At 63.3% G+C, this 26,759-nt stretch overlaps 1 protein-coding gene across 1 annotated transcript; it reads left to right on the top strand.

The window, feature by feature from the left end:
• Positions 1-1,124: 1,124 nt before the first annotated feature.
• On the top strand, positions 1,125-24,143 carry UROC1 (urocanate hydratase 1). Its single transcript, XM_069497679.1, has 20 exons — positions 1,125-1,335; positions 5,264-5,394; positions 7,085-7,178; positions 8,004-8,063; positions 8,415-8,543; positions 8,681-8,742; positions 10,625-10,691; positions 10,779-10,922; positions 12,261-12,349; positions 14,860-14,922; positions 15,200-15,379; positions 15,789-15,886; positions 16,077-16,149; positions 16,512-16,633; positions 19,474-19,544; positions 19,851-19,949; positions 21,719-21,818; positions 22,882-22,963; positions 23,042-23,141; positions 23,766-24,143. Exons 1-20 carry the CDS (start codon positions 1,210-1,212, stop codon positions 23,904-23,906), a joined length of 2,031 nt encoding a protein of 676 aa, XP_069353780.1. The 5' UTR covers positions 1,125-1,209; the 3' UTR covers positions 23,907-24,143.
• The last annotated feature ends 2,616 nt before the right edge of the window (positions 24,144-26,759 follow it).

The following is a 26,759-nucleotide window of genomic DNA, read 5'->3' as shown; positions in this document are numbered from 1 at the left end:
GCAGCAGAGATGTGACTCGGGGGGGGTGTGTGTCATGCAGGTATTGGGGGGGGGGAGTTCAGCCTGTGCAAAGGCCCTGGGGTGACGTTCCAGTGGCGGTGACTCCGTAACACATTTATGGCTTTAAAACAACCATTTGAACCTTGGTCGCAGTTTTGGGGATCCCGGCTGCGTGGCCATTTGCCGACCCGGCCCGGGGCTGGCATCTGTGGGTTCCCCGAAAATCACAAAGCCTGGCCCAGATTCGAGGCAGGGCCACCCCCCAACCCCAGCCTCGCTTGCAGAAGTGCCCAAGAATGTCTTGTCACCTAGGAAACCCCAGGAGACTCGAGAGCTCCGTGTCGGAAGCTCTGATGACTCAGGCCATGACAAAGGTCTCAGGCCCTAGGACTTAGGGACCGTGTGTGTCAGGAACCGGGCAGAGACCGACGTACATATGTTTCTTACTGTGTCTGCATACCACACCGGTCACGCTGTTCCCACGGCTCCCCGGGACCGCTGGAACCCAACTGTGGCCGCTTCCTGGCCGTGCAACCGAGACTTGAGCCTCAGTTTCCCCATCTGTAGCACTGGGCCGAGCCAAGCAGTGCTTTCTGGAGGAATCATGCATAGATTTGGGGACCACGACCAGGCCCCGGCCAGGCAGGACCGTGACAAAGAGCTTTGGGGGGATGGGGCGCCACGGGGGTCCACCTGTGGCGGGGGGGGGGGCTGGGGGGAGGGGTCCCGCCACACCGGTCAGGTGGCAGGGAGGAGGGGTGGTCGCTTTCTGGGCCAGATTCGAAGTCACGTGGCTCCCGATCGTGAAGACACAAATTGCGACATCGCTTGCTTGCTGGGACGCCCCCGTTAAGACTGCCATGAGACCCCCGCCCCCTCCAGTCCCCCCCCCCCCGGAGTTGTATCAGACAAAACACAAGCCCTCAAGGCCAGCACCCCAGTTGCAGGGGTCCACTTAGCCCGTCTGCTCTGAAAGGAGACTGTCCCTCCCCCAGAGCGCTGCCCCTCCCCCCTGCCAACACTGCAGGTGGCCTGCCTGGAGGCCGGTGACCCTCTGACCGACACGTGGCTCCGTGCGGCACAGGCCCTGGGCCCAATGAGGGGCTCGGGGAGGTGGCCCTGGGGTGGGTGGCGGTCCCCGCCCTGCTGGGCTGTGACTGCCAGTCTCTTCCTGGCCTCCCGCGGAGCTGGCCTCAATCCCAGCTCGCCATGGCCGGCCTCCAGGCGCTGTGCTCCGGCCTGCCCCTGCGTCCCCTCCCCGAGAACCGAGGCCGCCGGGCTGGGGTCCCGCACGCCCCGGTCAGGACGCCGGGCCTCAGCCCTGCGGAGCAGCAGGTAAGGAGCGGGGGGGTCCCCCCACTTCCGGCTGTGGCCCCTTAACTGCCCATCCCCCACCTCTGGGGGCTCCCGGTGGGGTACGGGGTGCCATGTGTGCTGGTCTCTGTCACACTCACGGGTGCAGCCACCCTTGGGGTCACCCCTGGGTGCGGGATCACTGTCCCCAGTTACAGATTTAAAAAAAATTTTTTTTTTTTAGAGATGGGGTCTTGCTATGTTGTCCAGGCTGGCCTCAAGCTCCTCCCACCTCGGTCTCCCAAAGTGCTGGGATGACAGGCACGAACCAGCACCTCCTCCCCAGCTGGTTTTCTTTGTAAACACCCCAGTGAATTTGCATACACGGGACTAGGACTCTATTGTGGTTTGGGGGTGCTGGGGCGGGCCAGGGCAGAAGCTGGATGTCCCCTCACCTGATCGCCCCACTTTATCTACGAGGAAACAGGCCCAAGAGGGAGGGCCGCTTGCCAGGGGGTCCCCCACGCTGCTGAGCCCCACAAGAAGTCACTGGCCTTTGGGAACCCCGTTTTTCTCACTTGGAAGCTGGGGTCCTGCAGAGAGAGTGACAAGTGGCACAGAGCTTTCGCCCACTTGCTCTGTAGTCAGAATTATTCGGGGATTCCAGAACCTGGGGGGGGACCTGGAAGATACAAACAAGCACAGACGTTAAAAGGGGAACCTGCGACCCCCAGTGAAGACCCTGCACTTTGGCCCCCGCGGCTCCTACACCGCCCACCCCTCCCCCAGTGCCGCCCACGCAGGCGGGGGGGGGGGGCGCCGCAGTGGGGGGGGGTTGCTGGGGGGATCTTGGGGGCGGGGCGGGGCTGGCGCTGGGGCTGGAGGGGGGGGCAGGGGCGGGGTGGGGGTGGGCATAGAGGGGGATGGGGCAGGGCTGAGATGGGGGGCGCGAGAGTGGGGATGGGATGGGTTAAGGGGGCGAAGCTGGGCTGAGATGGGGGCAGGGGGGCAGGGGTGGGGGATAGGGGCGGGGTTGAGCTGGGATGGGGCGGGGACGGGGGCAGGGCTGAGATGGGCGGGGCGGAGAGGGGATAGGGGCGGGGCTGAGATGGGAAGGGGGTAGAGGCGGGGTGGGGATAGGGGCGGGGCTGAGATGGGCGGGGCGGGGATAGGGTCATGGTTGAGATGGGGCGGGGATAGGGGCGGGGCTGGGCTGAGATGGGGCGGGGGTGGGGCGGGGTTGAGATGGGGCGGGGATAGGGGCGGGGCTGGGCTGAGATGGGGCGGGGGTGGGGCGGGGCTGAGATGGGGCGGGGATAGGGGCGGGGCTGGGCTGAGATGGGGCGGGGGTGGGGCGGGGCTGAGATGGGGCAGGGATGGGGCGGGGCTGAGATGGGGCGGGGATAGGGGCGGGGCTGGGATGGGGCGGGGGGCTGAAATGGGGCGGGGCTGAAATGGGGCGGGGATAGGGGCGGGGCTGGGATGGGGCGGGGATAGGGGCGGGGCTGAGATGGGGCGGGGCTGAGATGGGACAGGGCGGGGCTGGGATGGGGCGGGATAGGGGTGGGGCTGAGATGGGGCGGGGTGGGGCGGGGCTGGGATGGGGCGGGGATAGGGGCGGGGCTGGGATGGGGCAGGGCTGAAATGGGGCGGGGATAGGGGCGGGGCTGAGATGGGGTGGGGATAGGGGCGGGGCGGGGCTGAAATGGGGCGAGGCTGGGATGGGGCAGTGATAGGGGCGGGGCTGGGATGGGGCGAGGATAGGGGCGGGGCTGAGATGGGGCGGGGCTGAGATGGGGCAGGGATGGGGCGGGGCTGGGCTGAGATGGGGCAGGGATAGGGGCGGAGCTGAGATGGGGCAGGGCTGAGATGGGGCGGGGCCGGGGCGGGGCTGGGATGGGGCGGGGCTGGGGTGGGGCTGGGATGGGGCCGCGGTGCCCTGCCCCTTGGCTTGCCCCTCTGTCCCCCAGTCCGCGACGTCCAGGCAGTGGTTAATGTTACTCCACCCTTGGTCACCTCCCCGCTGGGCGCCCATGGCTTGACCTTCGACCTTCGACCTTCGTCCTGCGGGCTGGAGGCCCTGCCACCCGCATGGCTCACGTGGTCCCCTGGTGAGCTGGCGATGGGCTTCCCTGTGCCGGGAGCAGGTGCGGACCAGCTGGCCGCCATCTGCTGGAGGGACACAGAGCCCCTGGGGTAGCAGAGGGACCTGTGAGTCTGGGGACCTCAAGCCTGAAGGGGCTGGATCTTCCCCCTGGTTCGGGGACAGCCGGCCTCCAGCTGCGCCCGAGCCCAGAGCCAGCCGGCCCTGCAGCTTGCTTTGTGCTGTGGCTTCTTTTCTGCTTTTTTGATTTTTATTTTTTTTTTATTTAAATGCATTTCTTCGATTTTTTTTTTTTTTTTTTTTTTTTTTTTTTTTTTGAGACAGAGTCTCACTCTGTTGCCCAGGCTAGAGTGAGTGCCGTGGCGTCAGCCTAGCTCACAGCAACCTCAAACTCCTGAGCTCAAGCGATCCTCCTGTCTCAGCCTCCCGAGTAGCTGGGACTACAAGCATGCGCCACCACGCCCGGCTAATTTTTTCTATATATATTTTTAGCTGTCCATATAATTTCTTTCTATTTTTAGTAGAGGTGGGGTCTCGCTCTTGTTCAGGCTGGTCTCGAACTCCTGAGCTCAAACGATCCGCCCACCTCGGCCTCCCAGAGTGCTAGGATTACAGGCGTGAGCCACCGCGCCCGGCCGATTTCTTCGATTTTTGACATAAATTTTAAAGGTAATTTTATAAGATAAAAACTCAGATATGGCCGGGGCATGGTGCCTCACGCCTGTCATCCCAGCACTCTGGGAGGCCGAGGCGGGAGGATCGCTTGAGGTCAGGAGTTCGAGACCAGCCTGAGCAAGAGCGAGACCCCGTCTCTACTAAACATAGAAAGAAATGAGCTGGACAACTAAAAATATATATAGAAAAAATGATCCGGGCGTGGTGGCGCATGCCTGTCGTCCCAGCTACTCGGGAGGCTGAGGCAGGAGGATCGCTTGAGCCCAGGAGTCTGAGGCTGCTGTGAGCGAGGCTGACGCCACAGCACTCTAGCCCGGGCGACAGAGCAAGACTCTGTCTCAAAAAATAAAAATTAAATTAAATTAAAGTCCCCAACTTGTGTGTCGAGCCCCAGAGGTGTCCTTGAATTGCACCCGCTGTTCTGACCTCTAATTGCACACCTTGGCCGTGCCTGCTCTGGAACTTTCCATAGATGCAATTGTGCGGCATGTTCCCTTTTGAGTCAGCGTCTGTCACTGACTTTGCGTCTGGAGATTCGTCCCTGCGGCCGGGTGTGGCTGCGGCTTGTTCGTTACCATTGCTGTAGCGCAGCGGTTCTCAAAGTAGGGTCCCGGGCCAGCAGCACCGGCACCCTCTAGAACTTGCCGGAATCACCAATCGGAGAGGGAGCGGGCAGCCCTCTGGGTGGTGCCAGAACCGGGTGACCCTGATGCCTGCTGGAGTCTGAGAGCCCCTGTCACCTCCTGCCTTCCTGTCTGGACCCTGTGTCTCCTCCTAGCTGCACCCCAGTAGCCCTCAATGGAGGTTTGTTGAGTGACTGAGTGAGCACATTCACCACACCCGGCTCCTCCTGGCCCCTGATGCCCGCAGCTGGGCAGCAAGCAGGGTGCCCAGGGAGGGGGACGCTTCTCTGCTTTTGCACAGGGCGCTTGTGGCTGGGGCAGGCTGTCTCTGCATCTCCCCCATCGGGTCACGAAAGCAGAGGGAAGGGGCAATCAGGGCGGGCTTCCTGCAGGAGGAGACATTGAAGGTGGACCGCGGGGGGGCCGGGGACAGCCAGGCGGTCTCCGGGTGGGACAGTAAGGCTTCTGAGCACCGCAGAGGCACATCCAGGTGGGGGAGGGAGGAGGCCATCACGGCGGCCTGGCCTGGAGCCGGGGACCCCGCTGACTGGCCCGCCGTCCTCCCCAGCTGGCGCTGAGGAACGCCCTGCGCTATTTCCCGCCGGACGTCCAGGAGCTGCTGGCCCCCGAGTTCGCCCAGGAGCTGCGACTCTACGGGCACATCTACATGTACCGGTTCTGCCCGGACATCGAGATGAAGTGAGCGCCGGCGGGCTGGAGGAGGGGGAGGAGCAGCTGGGAGGAGGGGGAGGAGGAGCTGGAGGAGGGGGAGGAGGAGCTGGAGGAGGGGGAGGAGCAGCTGGGAGGAGGGGGAGGAGGAGCTGGGAGGAGGGGGAGGAGGAGCTGGGAGGAGGGGGAGGAGGAGCTGGGAGGAGGGGGAGGAGCAGCTGGGAGGAGGGGGAGGAGCAGCTGGGAGGAGGGGGAGGAGGAGCTGGGAGGAGGGGGAGGAGGAGCTGGGAGGAGGGGGAGGAGCAGCTGGGAGGAGGGGGAGGAGCAGCTGGGAGGAGGGGGAGGAGCAGCAGCGAGGAGGGGGAGGAGCAGCTGGGAGGAGGGGGAGGAGGACCTGGGAGGAGGGGGAGGAGCAGCTGGGAGGAGGGGGAGGAGCAGCTGGAGGAGGGGGAGGAGCAGCTGGGAGGAGGGGGAGGAGGAGCTGGGAGGAGGGGGAGGAGGAGCTGGCAGGAGGGGGAGGAGCAGCTGGGAGGAGGGGGAGGAGCAGCTGGGAGGAGGGGGAGGAGCAGCTGGGAGGAGGGGGAGAAGGAGCTGGGAGGAGGGGGAGGAGGAGCTGGGAGGAGGGGGAGGAGGATCTGGGAGGAGGGGGAGGAGCAGCTGGGAGGGGGAGGAGGAGCAGCTGGGAGGACGGGGAGGAGCAGCTGGGAGGACGGAGAGGAGCAGCTGGGAGGAGGGGGAGGAGCAGCTGGGAGGACGGGGAGGAGCAGCTGGGAGGACGGAGAGGAGCAGCTGGGAGGAGGGGGAGGAGCAGCTGGGAGGAGGGGGAGGAGCAGCTGGCAGGAGGGGGAGGAGGAGCTGGGAGGAGGGGGAGGAGCAGTTGGGAGGAGGGGGGGAGGAGGATCTGGGAGGAGGGGGGGAGGAGGATCTGGGAGGACGGGGAGGAGCAGCTGGGAGGACGGGGAGGAGCAGCTGGGAGGAGGGGGAGGAGGATCTGGCAGGAGGGGGAGGAGGATCTGGGAGGAGGGGGAGGAGCAGCTGGGAGGACGGGGAGGAGCAGCTGGGAGGAGGGGGAGGAGCAGCTGGAGAGGGGGAGGAGGAGCTGGGAGGAGGGGGAGGAGCAGCTGGGAGGAGGGGGAGGAGCAGCTGGGAGGAGGGGGAGGAGCAGCTGGAGGAGGGGGAGGAGCAGCTGGGAGGAAGGGGAGGAGCAGCTGGGACGAGGGGGAGGAGGCGCTGGGACGAGGGGGAGGAGGAGCTGGGAGGAGGGGCAGGAGGAGCTGGGAGGAGGGGGAGGAGCAGCTGGGAGGAGGGGGAGGAGGAGCTGGGAGGAGGGGCAGGAGGAGCTGGGAGGAGGGGGAGGAGCAGCTGGGACGAGGGGGAGGAGCAGCTGGGAGGAGGGGGAGGAGGAGCTGGGAGGAGGGGGAGGAGCAGCTGGGACGAAGGGGAGGAGCAGCTGGGACGAGGGGGAGGAGGAGCTGGGAGAAGGGGCAGGAGGAGCTGGGAGGAGGGGCAGGAGCAGCTGGGAGGAGGGAGAGGAGCAGCTGGGAGGACGGAGAGGAGCAGCTGGGAGGAGGGGGAGGAGGAGCTGGGAGGACGAGGAAGAGGAGCTGGGAGGGGGGAGGAGCAGCTGGGAGGAGGGGGACGAGCAGCTGGGAGGAGGGGGAGGAGCAGCTGGGAGGACGGAGAGCCTGAGGACTCGCCGTGCCTCGACTTCCCCTGGCAGGGCCTACCCGATCGGGCAGTACCCCTGCCGCACACAAGCCGCCGCGGCCATCATGCACATGATCATGAACAACCTGGACCCCGCCGTGGCCCAGGTAACAGCCGGGGAAACTGAGGCACGGCGCTGTCCGGCGGACAAACGTCACGTTTTTAAGCTTGTGATTTTGAAACAGTGACAGATTCATGGGACGTCGCAAAGCCGGTGCGGAGAGGTCCCCGTGTCCTCTCGACATTGTCACCAGGGAATGCGTGTGGCGGCCTCAATTTTGTAGCAATGCCACGAAAAAGAAAAAAGACACGGATTTCATTTATCCTCATACGGCCAAAATATTGTTTTAACGTGTCATCGGTACAAACATTAGTAATGAGAATTGTCACTTTGTTTTTTCACACTGAGTCGGACATTGGGGGTGTATTTCACACGCGTGTGGGTGTGTGTGTGCTCAAAAGCCACGTGCAGCCGGTGGCCGCCACGTTGGGTGACCTGAATCTGGCCACACGTGCCCACCCTGGGCATCCTACGAGAGCCATCGTCACCCATATTTCAGAAAGGGCAGTTTCGGGGAGGGGGAGTCCCCGAGTTCCTTGGGGACAGCGTGTGGCTGGGATGTGACCGCTTTGCCTAGAGGCGAGAAGGTCCCCGGACCTTCGTCACGCCTCTGACGCCAGGCTGACTCACAGAGTGACCCCAGACCCGGATGGGACCCGAACCTCAAGCTGAGCCCTCGTCCCGGTCACAGACCTCGGGCCAGCGTTCTTCCAGCTGTCCCTGGTCCCCTGGTGGCCTCTGCCCTTGCCTCCACTCTGCTCCCACGCTCCTTGCCCCGTGGGGGTGACAGGTGACAACCTGCGCTTCCCCGCCTGTGGCTCTGCGGGCCCCTCCGGGACCCTCCTCTCAGACGCCACCCCGTCCTGTCCAGTTTCCCCAGGAGCTGGTGACCTACGGCGGGAACGGGCAGGTGTTCGGCAACTGGGCTCAGGTATGCGGGGGCCGTGGCTTCCCCTGCGTCCCACCGACCGGCCTGTCCCCTGGGCTGGTCCTCCGGTCTGGGCAGAGCCCACAGATCCACGGCTCTGGGGACTCAAGTCACCTCCCGGCGGCGGCGTCTGTCCTGGAGATGCTTTGTGGGGGGTGGGGGGGGGCGTTTCAGTTTGCGGGAACGAGCTGGGGATGCCATTGCTGGGTGGCCTGCAGCAGGGACAGGCCACCCCTGCCCCCCGTCACCGCTGGGGCCGGCAGGAGCTGTTTGGGCCTGGGCGGTGGCAGGGGGCGGTGGCAGGGGGCTGCCACCTCCGCTGACGGAGCCCTCCCCGCTCTGCTGTCCCTGCAGTTCTGGCTGACGATGTCCTACCTGTCGAAGATGACAGAGGAGCAGACGCTGGTCATGTACAGCGGCCACCCGCTCGGGCTCTTCCCCAGCAGCCCCGGGGCCCCCCGGCTGGTCATCACCAACGGGATGGTGCGTCCCACGCAGCCGGCACCGACCTGCCCGGGGGGCTCCCAGAGGGGGGTCCGCTGGGGTGGGGAGGAGGGCCAGGCACCCCGATCGCCCTCCCGGACCCCCGCCTACCGCCTGGCCCTGTCCCCCTCTCCCAGGTCATCCCCAACTACTCCTCCAGGACGGAGTACGAGAAGCTCTTCGCCTTGGGGGTCACCATGTAAGTTGCCATTTCAAGTCTATTAACACGGTGACCCCCGCCCCCCGCCCCCAACCGCTGGCATGTGTCACTAGAAAGCAAAATGACCGGGAGGCCGAGGCCGGAGGATTGCTCGAGGTCGGGAGTTCGAGACCAGCCTGAGCAAGAGCGAGACCCCGTCTCTACTAAAAATAGAAAGAAATTAGCTGGACAGCTAAAAACATATAGAAAAAATGAGCCGGGCGTGGTGGCGCATGCCTGTCGTCCCAGCTACTCGGGAGGCTGAGGCGGGAGGATGGTTTGAGCCCCGGAGTTTGAGGCCAGACTGGACAACATAGCAAGACCCCATCTCTACAAAAAAGAAAAATGAGCCGGGCATGGTGGCGCATGTCTGTCGTCCCAGCTACTCGGGAGGCCGAGGCAGGAGGATCGCTGGAGCCCAGGAGTCTGAGGCTGCTGTGAGCGAGGATGACACCATGGCACTCTAGCCCGGGCCACAGAGCCAGACTCTGTCTCAAAAAAAAAAAAAAAAGAAAGAAAGCAAAATGAAGTGATAAAGGCGAAACCCTCAGCACGGTGACGCGGAGAGAGCTTGGTAGACACTGTGCTCGGATGGGTGTGGGCCCCCCCCGAGACCACACTCCATGGGGGAAGGGCGGGAGGGGTCCCCACCCCCCCCTGGTGGGGTCTGGGAGCTTCACCTGACTTCCTGGGTGGGTCTTTATTACATTAGTATTATTCTCTTATGTTGTGTGATAATCATACGATCTTTCAACGTAAGGATACGTCTGCCCATTTTTTTAGAAGAGGAAACAGAGGTTCTGAGTGGTCAAGTTCCTCGGGTAGGTTACGAGATAGGCTTGGTATTCAGGCACAGCTTTGTGAGACCCCACTCTTGACCCATAGCGGAGAGACGAGGGAGGGGACAAGGGGCCGGCGGAGGTCTCAGAGGGACAGGAGCCCCCGCGGGGAAAGAGATACGAGCTGGAAATTGACAAGGATGAAAAGTGAGCGGCGATATAAGCCCCGGAGAGCGTCCCCGTCCCCGTGGGCCACCACGGCGCCCAAAAGGGAAGTGGTTGATAATTAACCGAGTGACAGAAAAGCAAGCGGGCTCGTGCACGGCTGGCGACAGGCACTGTGGAGTTGGACGGTGTCTGTCAATATTTGAAATGTTTGTGCCCCGTGACGCAGCGGTCCCCTCCCCGGTTTCTACCCCGGAGGGCGCGACCCACAGGCCCGGGGGGGTGGGCAGGAGGCCGATCACGGCAGCACTATTCACGTAGCAGAATCGGAGCCATGGCAGGACCCCCAGGGAGGTGGCGGGAACGGAGCCCTACAAATAGTGCTCCTGGGTGTCCCTTTCCGTCCCTCAGCCCCATGGCGGGGGGCGGGACTCTGCCCATCTTCTCTGCCTCGGCCTCCCGAGTAGCTGGGACCACAGGCATGTGCCACCACGCCCGGTTCATTTTTCTTTCTTTTTTGTAGAGATGGGGTCTTGCTATGTTGTCCAGGCTGGCCTCAAACTCCAGATCTCAAGCCATCCTCCTGCCTCAGCCTCCCGGGTAGCTGGGACGACAGGCATGCGCCACCACGCTCGGCTCATTTTTTCTATATATTTTTAGTTGTTTGGCTAATTTCTTTCTATTTTTAGTAGAGACGGGGGTCTCGCTCTTGCTCAGGCTGGTCTCAAACCCCTGGCCTCGAGCGATCCTCCCGCCTCGGCCTCCCAGAGTGCCGGGGTGACAGGAGGGAGCCACCGCGCCCGGCCTGCTCTGTTTTTCTTAAAGGAGAATGTTCGAATGCATTTTTGGGGAGATAAAAACGGATTTTGAACCTCCCAGAGGGGGCGGCTGGGAGGAGCTGGGTGCAGCCCTGGGCTCGGTCCCCTCTCTGTGGGCAGGTACGGCCAGATGACCGCGGGCAGCTACTGCTACATCGGTCCCCAAGGAATTGTCCACGGCACTGTGGTGAGAGACCGGGCCACCACGGTGGGACGGGGAGCCGGGGGGACGTGTGGGAGGGGGCAGCCGGTGCCCTGTGGCCTCTCCCCGCAGCTCACCCTGCTGAACGCCGCACGCCGGTACTTGGGCGTCGAGGACTTGGCCGGGAAGGTCTTTGTCACCTCTGGGCTCGGTGGAATGAGCGGCGCCCAGGCCAAGGCCGCGGTCATCGTGGGGTGCATCGGCGTGATAGCAGAGGTGAGCTGTCCAGAGCGCCCCGTGTGTCCCGCTGAGTCCCCGGAACGTAGGTGACGGAAAAGACGTCGGTTCCGCAGCTCAAATGACACGCCGGGGCCAACATCTCTAGAGTCTCTTGTGCTTTCCTCGAGGACACAAAATTGCTGCTGCAGCCCCAGCCATCGCACGCACCCTCAAGGCAGGAAGAAGTGAGAAGGGACGCGTCAACTGTCACTGACTATTTTAGCAGGAAAATCATGTCTTGAAACCTCCTTTTTTTAAATCTCCTTGGTCAGTGTCTGATGAAATGGATGTGGTTTTTTTTTGTTTGTTTGTTGTTGTTTTTTTTTGCTTGGTTTTTTTTTTTTTTTTTTTTTGAGACAGAGTCTGGCTCTGTCACCCGGGCTAGAGTGCCGTGGCGTCAGCCTCGCTCACAGCAGCCTCAGACTCCTGGGCTCAAACGATCCTCCTGCCTCAGCCTGGGACGACAGGCATGTGCCACCACGCCTGGCTCATTTTTCTTTTTTTCTTTTTTGTAGAGATGGGGTCTTGCTATGTTGTCCAGGCTGGCCTCAAACTCCAGGGCTCAAGCCATCCTCCTGCCTCAGCCTCCCGAGTAGCTGGGACGACAGGCATGTGCCACCATGCCCGGCTCATTTTTCTTTTTTGTAGAGATGGGGTCTTGCTATGTTGTCCAGGCTGGCCTCAAACTCCGGGGCTCAAACCATCCTCCCGCCTCAGCCTCCCGAGTAGCTGGGACGACAGACATGCGCCACCATGCCCGGCTCATTTTTCTTTTTTGTAGAGATGGGGTCTTGCTATGTTGTCCAGGCTGGCCTCAAACTCCGGGGCTCAAACCATCCTCCCGCCTCAGCCTCCCGAGTAGCTGGGACGACAGGCATGCGCCACCATGCCCGGCTCATTTTTTCTATATGTTTTTAGCTGTCCAGCTAATTTCTTTCTATTTTTAGTAGAGACGGGGTCTCGCTCTTGCTCAGGCTGGTCTCAAACTCCTGACCTCGAGCGATCCTCCCGCCTCGGCCTCCCAGAGTGCTGGGATGACAGGCATGAGCCACCGCGCCTGGCCGAAATGGATGTTCTTATGGACAAGGGAAGGCGGACATAGGGGACGGTTGTGATTATTTTGCATGTGGATCCTCCCCCGGGGCCGAACGGAGTCACCGTGAGCGAAATGTGGGTTCTGTGGATACAGGAGGAGGAGGAGGAGGACCGTACAGTGAAGGCAGCTCGCAGCGTCTGCCCTGAGACTGTGTTTTGGAAGTGGGTGATGCCTGGGCACAGCCCCGAGATACATGCTCGGGGGTGGCAGCTGGGTGACCCCGTGTCTCTCGGTCCCAGGTGGATAAAGCCGCCCTGGAGAAGCGTCACAAGCAAGGCTGGCTGATGGAGGTGACCGACAGCTTGGACCACTGTATCGAGAGACTCAGGTGCAGCCGTGGGGGGAGGGGTGGGCTCCGACCCCTGACCCACGCATGAGGGGACCCTTGACTGCCTGTCATCCGGCCATGCCAGGGGCCCACCCCCGGGTGCCGCGGGCTCAGACACTCGGCTCTGATGGGTCCCGGGTTGTCCCCTGGTGTCTCCGTGCTCGGCCACAGTTCTGGGGAGCACGTGGCTTGTCCTGTCCACTGTGTCCCCGGCACAGTGTGTCCCCTCCACGTGCCCACGCGGCGGCTGCTGCCGGGCCGTCTGTGGGCGTCAGGGCAGCGTGTCTGCTCCTGAGTGGGGTCTCCGGGGGTCCCCAGAGGACCGCTGGGAAGACTGCCCCCGGGGGGTCCCGCTCCGATGCCACTTTTGAAGCCTCCTCCCAGCGAATTCGCCGCGGAGGGCGAGTCCCGTTTGGGAGGACCCGTTAGGGCGGTGGCGGCCACCTGGCCGCGATGACAGTCACCGCAAGGGGTTGGAAGTTGTTTGCTATAAAAATGTTAACTTCGGACGCGGTCCAGTGACCTTCCGCTGTCCCCATGATCCCGCAACGGATGCCGTGTTGACACGGACGTTTCTGAGATACGGACGTGACCACCGTGGAGCCCACGGAAAACGCTCAGATTCCGGAGCAGCGGCCGCGGGGGAGACGCCAGCCCCGGGGGGGGGGTGACTTCCTGGGCTTCGCCTGGGTCCAGTCCCCGCCCGTGCGGGACGTTCGGCGCGCTGAGCACGGGCGCGCCCACACACGGGAACACACGCGTGAACACACGTGACCACACGCATGTGAAAACACACGTGAACACACATGAACACACACGTGAACAGAATATGCACATACACACACTCTCATACACCTGCACACGTATGCATAAACACCTACACAACACACATACACAACATATACACACACATGTATATACACACAACACCCACACACAACACATACACACAACACACACAATACACATACACAACACACACAACACATACACACACTCTCATACACCTGCACACATACACATAAATACCTACACAACACACATACACAACACATACACACACACACACGTATATACACACAACACCCACACGCAACACATACACACAACACACACAATACACATACACACAACACACATGTACACACACATACACACAACATGGATACACATAATGCATACTCACACACACTGACACACATACACACACAACACACAATACACATACACACATACACAACACATATATACACACAACATACATACACATAAGACACACAGTCTCACACACACCTACACACATAGACACATATACACAACACATACACACACCCACAGACACAGACACAGACATACAACACCCACATACATGTAAACACACACAACACACGTAAAACACACACACATATACAGACTCACACACACCTATACAGAACATATACACACAACACACACAGACACAATACACACCCATGTATACACAACACACACAGACACGTACACACACAGTGTCAGACACACACACCCCTACACACAACACAATACACATAAACACAACACACACATACAACAGAACACACACAACACACACACACATAATACACACGTACTCACACACACCGACACACATAAACACATACACACAACACACACATAACACACAGACACGTACGCACACACCCCTACATACGACACATGATACACATAAACACAACACACAACACACATACCCATAATACACACATACTCTCACAGACAGCTACACACAGACACATATACACAACACATACTCAGACACACACAACACCCACACACACATAAACACACAGAACACACACACACACACACAGACTCTCACACAAACCTACACACAACACACACACCACCCAATAGACATAAACACAACACACACACCACCCAATAGACATAAACACACAACACACACATACAACACACATACACAACACACATACACAACACATATATACACACATTCACACACGCACACACACACACGTACCCACATACGTACACACACCCCCCAAGGCAGAGGGGTGACCGCCTTGTGCCCGCCGCCCGCCCCCGAGGCCCGCTCAGATCTTTTGTCCCCAAAACGCGCTTTGATTTCTCCGGTCCTTCCGTTCAGCGGTTCCCACGTGGCTTTGGGGGTGACCCTGGTGAGCCCCGCAGCTCTAGGACCCGGCCGAGCGAGAGCCCCGCAGACCCCCGTTAGGGTCCCGACAGCCTTGCTCTCCAGGTCGCCTGGGAGGGGCTGTCACTGCCGCTGCCTCAGTTTCCTGCTCCGGGGCGCCCGAGTCCGGGTTCCCCGTTACCGTTCTGCGTCCTGGACAAAAGTCGGGGTCCCGAGAGGACACCCCCGTCCCCTGCCTGGCTCTCACGCACACACGATGCTGGCGGTGGCCCCGGGCGGGCCGTGTGTCCTCCGCGCGCGCAGGTGGCCGCGGGCGGGTGTGGAGGGGCCATCTGTCCCCCCCTTGTGTCCCCGCTAGGGAAGCGAGGACCAAGAAGGAGGTGCTCAGCCTTGGCTACCATGGCAACGTGGTGGACCTTTGGTGAGTGCGGCGTGGGAGGTGGCAGCCGTGGGGTCCCCCGGGGAGTCCCCTGTCCCCAGGTGCTGCTGGGAGACGAAGCTCCAAGGCTCTCAGCGGGGTCCCCAGCCTCGGTGGCCGACGTTCCCCTCCACCCCCAGGCTCTGCCGGCGAAGCGGACGGGACGCGGTCCCCACCTGGGGGGTGTGTGCGGGTGGGTGACAGGTCGCAGCCTCCGCGCGGTGGCCGTGCCTAGACTCGGGCACGGGCTGCCTGGCCAACTGTCCCTCGGCGTCTCCAGGGAGCGCCTGGTCCACGTCCTGGACACGACGGGGCAGCTGCTGGTGGACCTGGGGTCAGACCAGACGTCCTGCCACGACCCGTTCAATGGCGGCTACTACCCCGTACAGCTCGGCTTCTCCGAGTCCCAGAGCCTCATGGCCTCGGACCCCGCCGCCTTCCGGCGCCTGGTGCAGGAGAGGTGACGCAGGGTGCGGGAGAGGTGACCCAGGGTGCGGGAGAGGTGACCCAGGGCCAGGGCCACTCCGTAGCCAGGGCAGGGGGGCAGGAGCGTTTGGTCTGGGCAGCTCACCTGTCCTGCTGTGTGGCTTTGAGCAAGATTGTGCCCTCTCTGAGCCTGTGTCCCCACGAGGCTGGCGGGCGGAGACCGGCAAATGCTTGTTAGGGGACTGGCAGGGTGGGGAGGGTTTAAACGGATGACAAGGGACAGGGGGCCACTCCCAGGCAGGTGGCACCGTGGAGGGGCAGACCTGAGGCGCCAGGGGCTCCCCAGGCCGCTTGGTGGGGTGGGCTGGGGTGCCGGCCGTCGGAGAGTGGGGTGGCGCTCAGAGCTGTCACCGTGCAGGGACGTGACCCTCTGCTCCTTGCAGTCTGCGGAGACAGGTGACAGCCATCAACAGGCTGGCCAAGGAGAACTTCTTCTTCTGGGACTACGGCAACGCCTTCCTCTTGGAGGCCCAGCGAGCAGGTGGGTGACGGGAGCAGGGGTGCGCCAAGCCCGGGGGGCTTCCTGTGTCCCTGCCGAGGCCGCCTGGCTTAGCCTCCCTGGGCCTCAGTTTCTCCATGTTCTCGAAGAACACAAAACGCCATCCAGAGCGCGGGTGTCCCGCATCCCCGGGGGCGGTGGTGACTGTCTGGGGGGGGGGCCGTGTCCACAGGAGCGGACGTGGGGAAGGACGGGGACACTAGGACGGAGTTCCGCTACCCCTCGTACGTCCAACACATCATGGGGTGAGTGACGCGTCCGGCGCGGCTCGTGACACCCTGACTGCTCTTGGGCAGGGATGGAGCTGAGGAAGACAGATGTCACTTTGCACCCTCAGGGCCACCGTGGGGTGCACAGAGCCAGGAGGGGGCGGCCACCGCCCCAGGGGGCAGCTGGCTGTCTCTGGGCGGGGAGCAGGGGGACTGGGGGGGCCCATGAGGGGTGCCCCCTGTGACCTGGCCAGCGCAGGAGCCGGTGGCAGGGACTTGGGGGTGGCCAGGCCACCGCACCCCGCCACTGTCATCTGGGAAGGTGAGTTCGTCCAAGGTGAATTTCTGGCGGGGGTCAGCCCGGGAGCCCCAGGTGACGAGGCGTTTTGTCCTCGTAGGGACATATTCTCCCAGGGATTCGGGCCTTTCCGCTGGGTCTGCACGTCGGGGGACCCCCGGGACCTGGCCGTCACGGACCAGCTGGCCACGTCCGTGCTGGAGGACGCCATTGCTGGCGGAGGTGACAGCGCTTGGTTGCTTGTGGGTGGCGGTCCCCCCAAGCTCCCCTGCCTCCATAGTGACAGGGCCGCCCCAGAGCTTGGCAGCTGGGTGGCAGCTTCTTTGTGGGTGGGACCCCCCAGGCCCCGATGGCTTTGGGGAGTGTCCGGTGGACACTCCGCTGGGGACCACAAGGGACTCTAAGAATCTTGAGGCCAGCCAGGGAGGATCTGGGTCCCCAGGTGGCATCTGGAGTCTCCCACGCACAGACCCTGCGCTACACGAAGCCACCGCCGTCCAGAGGACTCTCTGGTTGCATGTCACAAAAAGCCACTCAAGGTGGCTGAAGCACAGAGGGCTTCGGAGCTCGGGGAGCTGGGCCGTCCCCAACAGGCCACAGCCCTGTCTGGCCCTGCCTGTCCCCTGCACGTGGCCGCAGGTTCATGCCCGTCACGGATGCCACCTGCACGCAGGGGACTCCGTCGGCTCCACACCTGCCGGGTCCACGCAGGTCCCCGTGTGTCAGGGTCCCCCACGCTTGCCTCGGGGTCTGCTGATAGGGACTCGGGTGACTGTGCTCCTTCCGTCCCCTGTTCTAAACCACAGGGGGTCCTTGTCGCGTGTATTTGATGCTCTTGTGCGTAACGGGGAGAACAGACGGCAGCTGCTCTGCGAACCTTCTCGGTTGTTCGAGTCTCACCCCCCCACCCCCTCCCCCCGTTTCTCTGCAGCTTCCCTGCGGGTGGGCGTGGCCTCCCCGTGTGTGGGCGTGGCTTCCCCGTGCGGGTGGGCGTGGCCTCCCCGTGTGTGGGCGTGGCCTCCCCGCGTGTGGGCGTGGCTTCCCCGTGCGGGTGGGCGTGGCTTCCCCGCGTGTGGGCGTGGCTTCCCCGTGCGGGCGGGCGTGGCTTCCCCGTGCGGGTGGGCGTGGCCTCCCCGCGCGTGTGGGCGTGGCCCCCCCGCGTGTGTGGGCGTGGCTTCCCCGTGCGGGTGGGCGTGGCCTCCCCGTGTGTGGGCGTGGCTTCCCCGAGCGGGCGGGCGTGGCGTCCCCGAGCGGGCGGGCGTGGCCTCCCCGAGCGGGCGGGCGTGGCCTCCCCGAGCGGGCGGGCGTGGCGTCCCCGTGCGGGCGGGCGTGGCGTCCCCGTGCGGGCGGGCGTGGCGTCCCCGAGCGGGCGGGCGTGGCGTCCCCGAGCGGGCGGGCGTGGCCTCCCCGAGCGGGCGGGCGTGGCGTCCCCGTGCGGGCGGGCGTGGCGTCCCCGTGCGGGCGGGCGTGGCGTCCCCGAGCGGGCGGGCGTGGCCTCCCCGTGCGGGCGGGCGTGGCCTCCCCGTGCGGGCGGGCGTGGCCTCCCCGTGCGGGCGGGCGTGGCCTCCCTGAGCGGGTGGGCGTGGCGTCCCCGTGCGGGTCGCCAGTCTTTGCCACCTGCTCGACATGCCCAGGGCCCACTGTCACCCTGCTGCCAGCTGCCACCTTCCCCAGCCCGCCTATGGGGGTGGCGGGGGCCCGAGTGGCGTCAGGGAAGGGAGAGGGGGCAGGGGGTCTCCTCGTGGGAACCTGCTCAGAAGCCCCCCAGGCTGCCCTGGCGGTGAGGACAGTGGCACGGCCCTGCGCAGGCCGGCTGGCCGGTGGGTGACAATTAGTCCCCCCCCAAGGAAGCCGTGAGCTTCGCCTCTGCCATTGCCTGTGGTGTGAACACCCCCAGCCCGGCCGGTTTCGAGCCTCGCCCGAGACCTGGCTCCGTGTCTGCGGTGACACCAGGCAGACGTCACGGTGACGCCTGGACACCACAGTCCCTAGCAAAGGGCAGGAAAGGACAGGCGCTGAGATTTGAGAAGTACTTTCATTTTTTTTTTTTGAGACAGAGTCTGGCTCTGTTGCCCGGGCTACAGTGCCGTGACATCAGCCTCGCTCACAGCAACCTCCAACTCCTGGGCTCAAGTGATCCTCCTGCCTCGGCCTCCCGAGTAGCTGGGACGACAGGCATGCGCCACCACGCCCGGCTAATCTTTTCTGTATATATTTTTAGCTGTCCAGCTAATTTCTTTCTATTTTTAGTAGAGATGGGGTCTCGCTCTTGCTCAGGCTGGTCTCGCACTCCTGACCTCGAGCGAGCCTCCCGCCTCGGCCTCCCCGAGTGCTGCGATGACAGGCCTGAGCCACCGCATGCGCCTGGCCTGATTTTTTTGTATTTTATTTAGAGACGGGGTCTTGCTATGTTGTCCAGGCTAGTCTCCCCAGAGTGCTGGGGTGACAGGCATGAGTGCCCGGCCTACTTTCATTTTTAATAGAACTGTTTTACAGTTGAGTTTATTTAATTGAAATGTTGAATCTGCATTCGCCCCTGGCTCACTCCGTTCTGGAAACATCCCCCCTCTGTTCTCATGAGCTGGTCCACGCTGACCCCTCCGTGTCTGAGCTCGGCTGGCTGAGCCTATTCCCGCCGCGGGGCCTTTGCCGTGGCTGTTCCCTGTCCCCAGAACTCTGTTCCCTGCTAGCTCCGTGGAACTCGTTCCTTCCCAGCTTGGCGTCGGCCCCGTGGTCACCCTAACACAACCCGCAGGGACTCCCTCGTCACACGCCCTCATTGTCTTCGTGGCCTGCGGCTGTCTTTGTTCCTGGCGCCCTGCATGGTGTCTGGTATACAGCAGGCGCTCAAGAGCTGTTGGGGAGGGGATGGGTGTCCCAGGCGGCAGACTGCACAAGTCCACTCGTTAACTCGCGCGACGGCCGCTGGGGCTCTGTGGCTGGGGCTGGGCGCCCGGCCCTGTGTCTTCTCTCCGGGGACGAGGCGGGCGCAGAGGTGGCGTGTGTGTGTCCCCGGGGAGGGCTCCCAGCGCCTGTGACAGTCCCCTGCGCTCTCCCTGCAGTGAAGGCATCCGTGAAGCGTCAGTATATGGACAACATCCGCTGGATCCGAGAGGCCGCCAGGCACCGGCTGGTGAGGGCTGGGGTCTGCGGGGGGCAGGGGTGGGCCCCGTGCGTTTGTGACATCAGCCCCCCACCCCGGGTGGCCAGGCTGCGTGGACAGAGAAACGCAATGTGTCACACGCACGCCCATCGGAACATCAGCCATAGCTGGACGCGAGGCTTTGCCGCAGGACACAAGCTTTCGGGCACCCAGCACCTCGGGGGTCCGCCTGGGCTGTCCCAGAGGGGCCTCAGGGTCCTGCGGGGGGGGGCTGTCTCCCTGTCCCCGGCGCCCTGACCCTGCCGGCTCAGGCCACCGTCGCTCTCCCCTCCACAGGTGGTGGGCTCCCAGGCCAGGATCCTGTACTCCGACCAGAAGGGCCGGGTGGCGATTGCGGCGGCCATTAACCAGGCCATCGCGCGAGGGGACATTAAGGTGAGGTGTCCTGTGCTCTGGGCGGGGACTTGCCTGAAGCTGCTCCTGTCACCTCTCCCCCCACCCCCCGGCGTGGCCCTGGGGCTTCAGCCTGCCCATCCCCCCCCGGCTTTCGGGGGAGGCCCCCCCAAATCGATCAGCGTCAACAGCCACTGTTGGGGGACATTAACGCTTCCCCGGCTGAGCCCCAAACCGCCACCTTTTTCAGAAAACCTGGTTTCCCTGAAAGCTTTCGTCCCTGGGACCAGGGTGGCGGAGGGGCTCAGGGATGAGCCGTGCCCTGTTGGGGACGCAGGCGTGGGCGGCTGTCGAGGAGGTGACAGGGACCCAGCTCTGTGCTGTGTGTCGGTGTCGGGGGGCGGGTGCCTGGGGCCGGGCGCCATGAAGCTGGTCCTCAAACCCAGGCCGCTCACACTGTGCTGTGTGGCCTTGGGCAAGTCACATGCCCTCTCTGAGCCTTGGATTCCTCCTCCTCTGAACAGAGATGATGTTAACAAACCTCAAAGCATGTGTGTGCGTGGGAATGAAAGGAGTTGACTTCTGCAAAAGCGACTTCATGCATCTTTTTTTTTTTTTTTTTTTTTTTTGAGACAGAGTCTGGCTCTGTCGCCCGGGCTAGAGTGCCGTGGCGTCAGCCTCGCTCACAGCAGCCTCAGACTTCTGGGTTCCAGCGATCCTCCTGCCTCAGCCTCCCGAGTAGCTGGGACGACAGGCATGCGCCACCACGCCTGGCTAATATTTTCTATGTATTTTTAGCTGTCCAGTTAATTTCTTTCTATTTTTAGCAGAGACGGGGGTCTCGCTGTTGCTCAGGCTGGTCTCGAACTCCTGACCTCGAGCGATCCTCCCACCTCAGCCTCCCAGAGTGCTGGGATGACAGGCGTGAGCCACCGCGCCCGGCCTCACTCATAGATTCTTGCGTGATGGCAGCCCCCGGGTGCCACCCCTGTGTGAGCTCCCTGAGTGTCCGGACGGTGCCACCCTGTCCAGAGAGGCACGGCTTTGATCACGGCCATTTTACAGACAGGAGAACTGAGGCTCGGAGAGTGAAAGAGACTCGCCCAACATCACGGCGTTAGGCCTGGACGCTGAGCTGAGCCCTCAGTGTCCAGAACATTCTAGAACATCGGGCGGGAGGAGTCTGTTTCATTGCAAAGGTGAAGCACTCTGGGAGGCCGAGGCGGGAGGATCGCTTGAGGTCAGGAGGTCGAGACCAGCCTGAGCAAGAGCGAGGCCCCGTCTCTACTAAAAATAGAAATAAATTAGCTGGACAGATAAAAATGTATATAGAAAAAATGAGCTGGGCGTGGTGGCGCATGCCTGTAGTCCCAGCTCCTCGGGAGGCTGAGGCAGGAGGATCGCTTGAGACCTGGAGTTGGAGGCCAACCTGGACAACATAGCAAGACCCCATCTCTACAAAAAAGAAAAATGAGCCAGGCATGGTGGCGCATGCCTGTAGTCCCAGCTCCTCGGGAGGCCGAGGCAGGAGGATCGCTTGAGCCCAGGAGGCTGAGGCTGCTGTGAGCGAGGCCGACGCCACGGCACTCTAGCCCAGGTGACAGAGCCAGACTCTGTCTCCAAAAAAGAAAAAATAAAAAAGCTATGAGTCACTACCGATGACGTCGGAAGTGGCCGCGCTTCCTCTTGCCGGAGAGGGTCTATTTTTGAGGAGGAGAAATCCAGGGGGTCCCAGCGTGGCCTGTCCCTTGTGTCCTCCCTCTGCTGGGCAGTGTGGACAATTGCCGGCATCTTTTATCCTCCTTTGGCAGGCTCCGGTGGTCCTGAGCCGAGACCACCACGACGTCAGCGGCACCGATAGCCCCTTTAGGGAGACCTCCAACATTTACGACGGCTCCGCCTTCTGCGCAGGTGACAAAGACAAAAATCTGTCTGTGTGGTTTTTTTTTTCATGTCGTGTTAGATTTGTATTTTATTTACAAATGAGTCGATTCATTCCGTAAATCACGTGGTTGTGCAGAACGTTCTGGCATCCTAGAGACTTGGCGGGCTGGGGTGACCAACCCAGCACCGCGGGGTCTGGGGCTTGGGGACGTCCGGTGCTAGAACCGGGCCGGGGCCAGCACGCTGGGTCTGTTGGATGTCTCCAGACCGGGGTGTGGGTGGGCCCTGTCGCTTGCTGGGTGACACTCAGGGTCTCGCCTTTCCCAGGTTCTAGAGCTGCATTTTTTGCACGTCTTGGCTCTTGGCTCCTTCCCCATCCTTGTCACCCGGCTCCAAAAGGAGGAGAATGTGCTAATTTTTTTTTTCTATATATTTTTAGTTGTCCAGATCATTTCTTTCTATTTTTAGCAGAGACGGGGGTCTCGCTCTGGCTCAGGCTGGTCTCGAACTCCTGACCTCGAGCGATCCTCCTGCCTCAGCCTCCCAGAGTGCTGGGGTGACAGGCGTGAGCTACCGCACACACCCGGCCTGATTTTTTGTATTTTATTTAGAGACGGGGTCTTGCTATGTTGTCCAGGCTGGTCTCCCCAGAGTGCTGGGGTGACAGGCGTGAGCCACCGCACACACCCGGCCTGATTTTTTGTATTTTATTTAGAGACGGGGTCTTGCTATGTTGTCCAGGCTGGTCTCCCCAGAGTGCTAGGATGACAGGCGTGAGCCACCGCACACACCTGGCCTGATTTTTTGTATTTTATTTAGAGACGGGGTCTTGCTATGTTGTCCAGGCTGGTCTCCCCAGCGTGCTGGGATGACAGCCGTGAGCCCCCGCGCGCCTGGCCTCTCGTCTTTTATTCTCTGGCTCCTTCTGCATCCGGGCGCCTCATGGGGACGGCAATAGCAAAAGATGACAGGGCCAGAGATGCCATGTGTCCCTAGCTCCCTGCTTGCCCTGTTCTCCAGGCCTCAGCCTGTCTCGGCCCCGCGCCCGCCCGGCGCAGGCAGTGACAGGCGGTGGCTTCTTGTCCCCCAGACATGGCCGTGCAGAACTTTGTGGGCGACGCCGTCCGCGGAGCCACCTGGGTGGCTCTTCACAACGGAGGGGGCGTGGGCTGGTAAGGAGGTCTCCGGGGATAGAACGGGGGATGGGGGGTGGCCGCGGAGAGACCCGGAAACCCGTCTGCCTCTTGCAGGGGCGAGGTGATCAACGGGGGATTCGGCCTCGTGCTGGACGGGACCCCCGAGGCCGAGCAGAAAGCCAGGCTGATGCTGGCCTGGGACGTCTCCAACGGCGTGAGTCCCCCCCCTGACGCCCCTGCACCTCCTTCTGTCCCCGTGGGTGGCTGTCCCCGTTCACCCTGCAGTCCCGAGAGTGAGCTTTCTCCGCCGCTCCCCGGAAAACGAGAGCTCGTCTTGCCCATTCCTGCGTCCCCGGCTACTTCCAGGGCTCTCTCTTTCTTGGGGACATTGCCAGGGCCTCCTTGGGGTGTCCCTGCCTCTGTCCACGCAGGCGGCCTCGGCCGTCCCAGCCCTGCTTGGCGGAGCCCCCGTGCTGGCGGTGGGTGGCTTTTGCCTTAGTGTCCTCTCTCCTGGCCTCGAAGCTGGGACAGAGGGAGCAGGTGAAGCTGCGGGGGTCTCCGGCTGTGCAACGATGACGCCTCCCCTTGCTGTGACACAGCACGCTCTGGGGGTGGGGGACAGGGGGGCTGGATTGGTCCCCAAGGCCCCATACAGGCAGGCGGGAAGTGGGGACAGGCAGGGCTGAGACCCCAAAGGAGGGCAAGAGAGGGGAGGCCTGGGCTCGGGGCCAGGCGAGGGCAGACAGGGACAGCATCCGAGGTCCCTGACGGGGACGGAGCCGGGACACACGGGGACCCCGGTGACAGCCACGATGACCGCCGCATCCTCTTTTCCCAGGTGGCCCGGCGCTGCTGGGCCGGGAACCGGAAGGCCCACGACATCATCTGCCAGACCATGCGGGAGAACGGCGGCTTGGAGGTGACACTGCCCCATGAGGTGGGGGACGAGCGTGTGCTCCGGCAGGCCCTGGGGCTCTGAGCTGGGGGGGGCCACAGTCACAGCCTCCAGGCGCCCCCTCCTCATCTTCCCGGCCACCGTGCGCCTTCCGGCCCGCATTGCTACCACCGGGCCCATTTCACAGACGAGCATGTTGAGGCCCAGAGAGGCGAGGCCGTTTGTCCGGGGCCACACAGCTGCCCTGGGAGCCCAGGAGGCCGGCGACAGTCTCGTTCAGGGCTGCTTTGTCCTCAAGCCTCCAGGAGCCTGGGGGTGCCAGCCAGGCCCCTCCCGAGCCCCCCTGGGGTTCTCTCTGGCCGGGTTTGTCACTAGCTGGGCCTCTGGGCCTCCGGCATAGATGGAGAAATAAACAAGTAAACAGATGGCTGTGGGCTCGTTTTAGCTGCCCCTAAGGCTAAGTGACAGTTTGCTGGGGACAAAGGAGAGGAGGAGGGTCAGTCCCTCAGGCCAGCCCAGCAGGGACCTGGGGACAACAGCAGCCCGGCTGCTGACAACAGAGGTCACCCGGGGGCCCCGTCTGGGACCTGGGGCCACGGAGGAGCCATGTTGGCCCCCAAGGCCAGGGTCTTGCTCCCCTCCCCCCCTGGGCCCCATAACCCAGGGATGGCTGGACCCAGAGCCCCAGCCTCCTGTGGACATCGGCGCCACCGGAGCCAGCCCCTCGGTGTCCCTGTCACTTGGAGCCCGGCTCTGACACAGCCGTCCCCTGCTCCCCTGAGCTCACTGTGAGGGTCCAGGCAGCCTCGACAGGGAGTGTCATCCCCGTAGCTGGGCCCCACGACGGACTGGCAGGGACTCACCCTGGGCCGGGCGTGGTGGCTCACGCCTGTCATCCCGGCACTCGGGGAGGCCGAGGCGGGAGGATCGCTCGAGGTCAGGAGTTCGAGACCAGCCTGAGCAAGAGTGAGACCCCGTCTCTACTAAAAATAGAAAGAAATTAGCTGGACAGCTAAAAATATATATAGAAAAAATGAGCCAGGCGTGGTGGCGCATGCCTGTCGTCCCCGCTACTCGGGAGGCTGAGGCAGGAGGATCGCTTAAGCCCTGGAGTTTGAGGCCAGCCTGGACAACATAGCAAGACCCCATCTCTACAAAAAAGAAAAAAAGAAAAATCAGCCGGGTGTGGTGGCGCATGCCTGTCGTCCCAGCGACTCGGGAGGCCGAGGCAGGAGGATCGCTTGAGCCCAGGAGTCTGAGGCTGCTGTGAGCGAGGCCGACGCCACGGCACTCTAGCCCGGACGACAGAGCCAGACTCTGTCTCAAAAAAAAAAAAAAAATTGCTTTTCATAAAACATTCACCTGGTCAGGAAGGATGTGCCGGGAGTCTGGGCGTGCAGCAGTGAGTGACAGGGAGCTCTGTGCTCCGGGAGCTGCCACGCGGAGGGGACCAGGGACACGTCCCAGGATTGCGTGATGAAAGCTCCCAGGGGAAGCAAGGAAGATGGGGCAGGTGGGAGATGCAGAAGGGGGTGGGTCAGGTCAGTGGAGTCCTCCCGGGAGGAATCAGCAGGTGTGCAAAGTCTGGGGGGGGGAGGGGGGAGGGGTGACATGAGAAGCGAGGGCAAAGGGCAGGAGGCGGGCCAGTCCAGCAGGGCCACCAGGGCCAGCACGGAGCAGGGGCAGGGTCGCGAGAACTAGATTTGCATTTTGGGGAGAGCCCAATCTTGCCCCTTGGAGCACAGATGGGGACAGGAGGAGGGAGTGGGGGGTGGGTGGGAGGACGGAGTCATTTGTGCAAGGTCCTGGGAGCAAGACAGGGGTCTGGGTCTGGGCGAGGGGGAGGATGGGGGGGAGGACGGAGAGACTCTGGGGGTGCTTTGCGGGCGGGCACGGAAGGCCAGGTCCGGGGAGCAAGGAGCACTTCCGCTGTGCGGTGCCAAATGACAATTGCAACTGCGGGTCCCATGGGGGGGGGGCCCCTGGGGGTCGGGAAAGGACCCGGGAGATGCAAGCGAGGCCGCTGGAGCAGCGGCGGGGGCGGGTTCCCCTCCCCCACCCCCACCCCCGGGTTCCCCTCCCCCACCCCCACCCCCCCCGGGTTCCCCTTCCCCACCCCCCCCCGTTCCCCTCCCCACCCCCACCCCCGGGTTCCCCTCCCGACCCCACCCCCCGGGGTCCCCTCCCCCACTCCCACCCCCGGGGTCCCCTCCCCCACTCCCACCCCCCGGGTTCCCCTCCCCAATCCCACCCCCTGGGTTCCCCTCCCCACCCCCACCCCCGGGTTCCCCTCCCGACCCCACCCCCCGAGTTCCCCTCCCCCACCCCACCCCCGGGTTCCCCTCCCCCACCCCACCCCCCGGGTTCCCCTCCCCCACCCCCACCCCCCGCAGGGAGCTCCCCGGGGAGGGGTCCCGCCGGGATCTGCCAGCAGAGGGCTGTGTGACCTCGGGCAGGGCGCCGCACGTCTCTGTGCCTCGGGCAGCGCGCACACCGGGTCCGCGAGCGGATATACGGAAAGCACTTTCGGGGAGGGCGGACGGGACGTCGCCCGGTCGTACTCGCCGCCCCTCTGCGGTCCCCAGATAACGGCAGTGGGACTCGGAGTCAGACAGGCCTCGGTTTCCACGCCGGGAATCGGACCACGGCGCGGGCGAGAGGAGACGGGCCCGCCCCGCCCCGCGAGACCACGCCCCCGCCCCGCCCCGCCCCGCGAGGGCCCGCCCCTACCCGCGAGGCCCCGCCCTCTAGGCGAGGCCCCGCCCCGTGTCGTACGATGCGGCCCGTGATGTACGTCCCGCCCTTCTCCGTGAGGCCCCGCCCCGTGACGTACGCCCCGTCTCGTGTAGTACGTCCCGCCCCTCTCCGCGAGGCCCCGCCCCATGACGTATGCCCTGTCTCGTGTAGTACGTACGCCCCGCCCCTCTTCGCGAGGCA

Source organism: Eulemur rufifrons, chromosome 22 (genome assembly GCF_041146395.1).
Source record: "Eulemur rufifrons isolate Redbay chromosome 22, OSU_ERuf_1, whole genome shotgun sequence".
In the NCBI taxonomy this organism is placed as follows: Eukaryota; Metazoa; Chordata; class Mammalia; order Primates; family Lemuridae; genus Eulemur; species Eulemur rufifrons.
The sequence above is the reverse complement of the archived record's forward strand: the minus strand, read 5'-3'. Positions and strand labels throughout refer to the sequence as shown.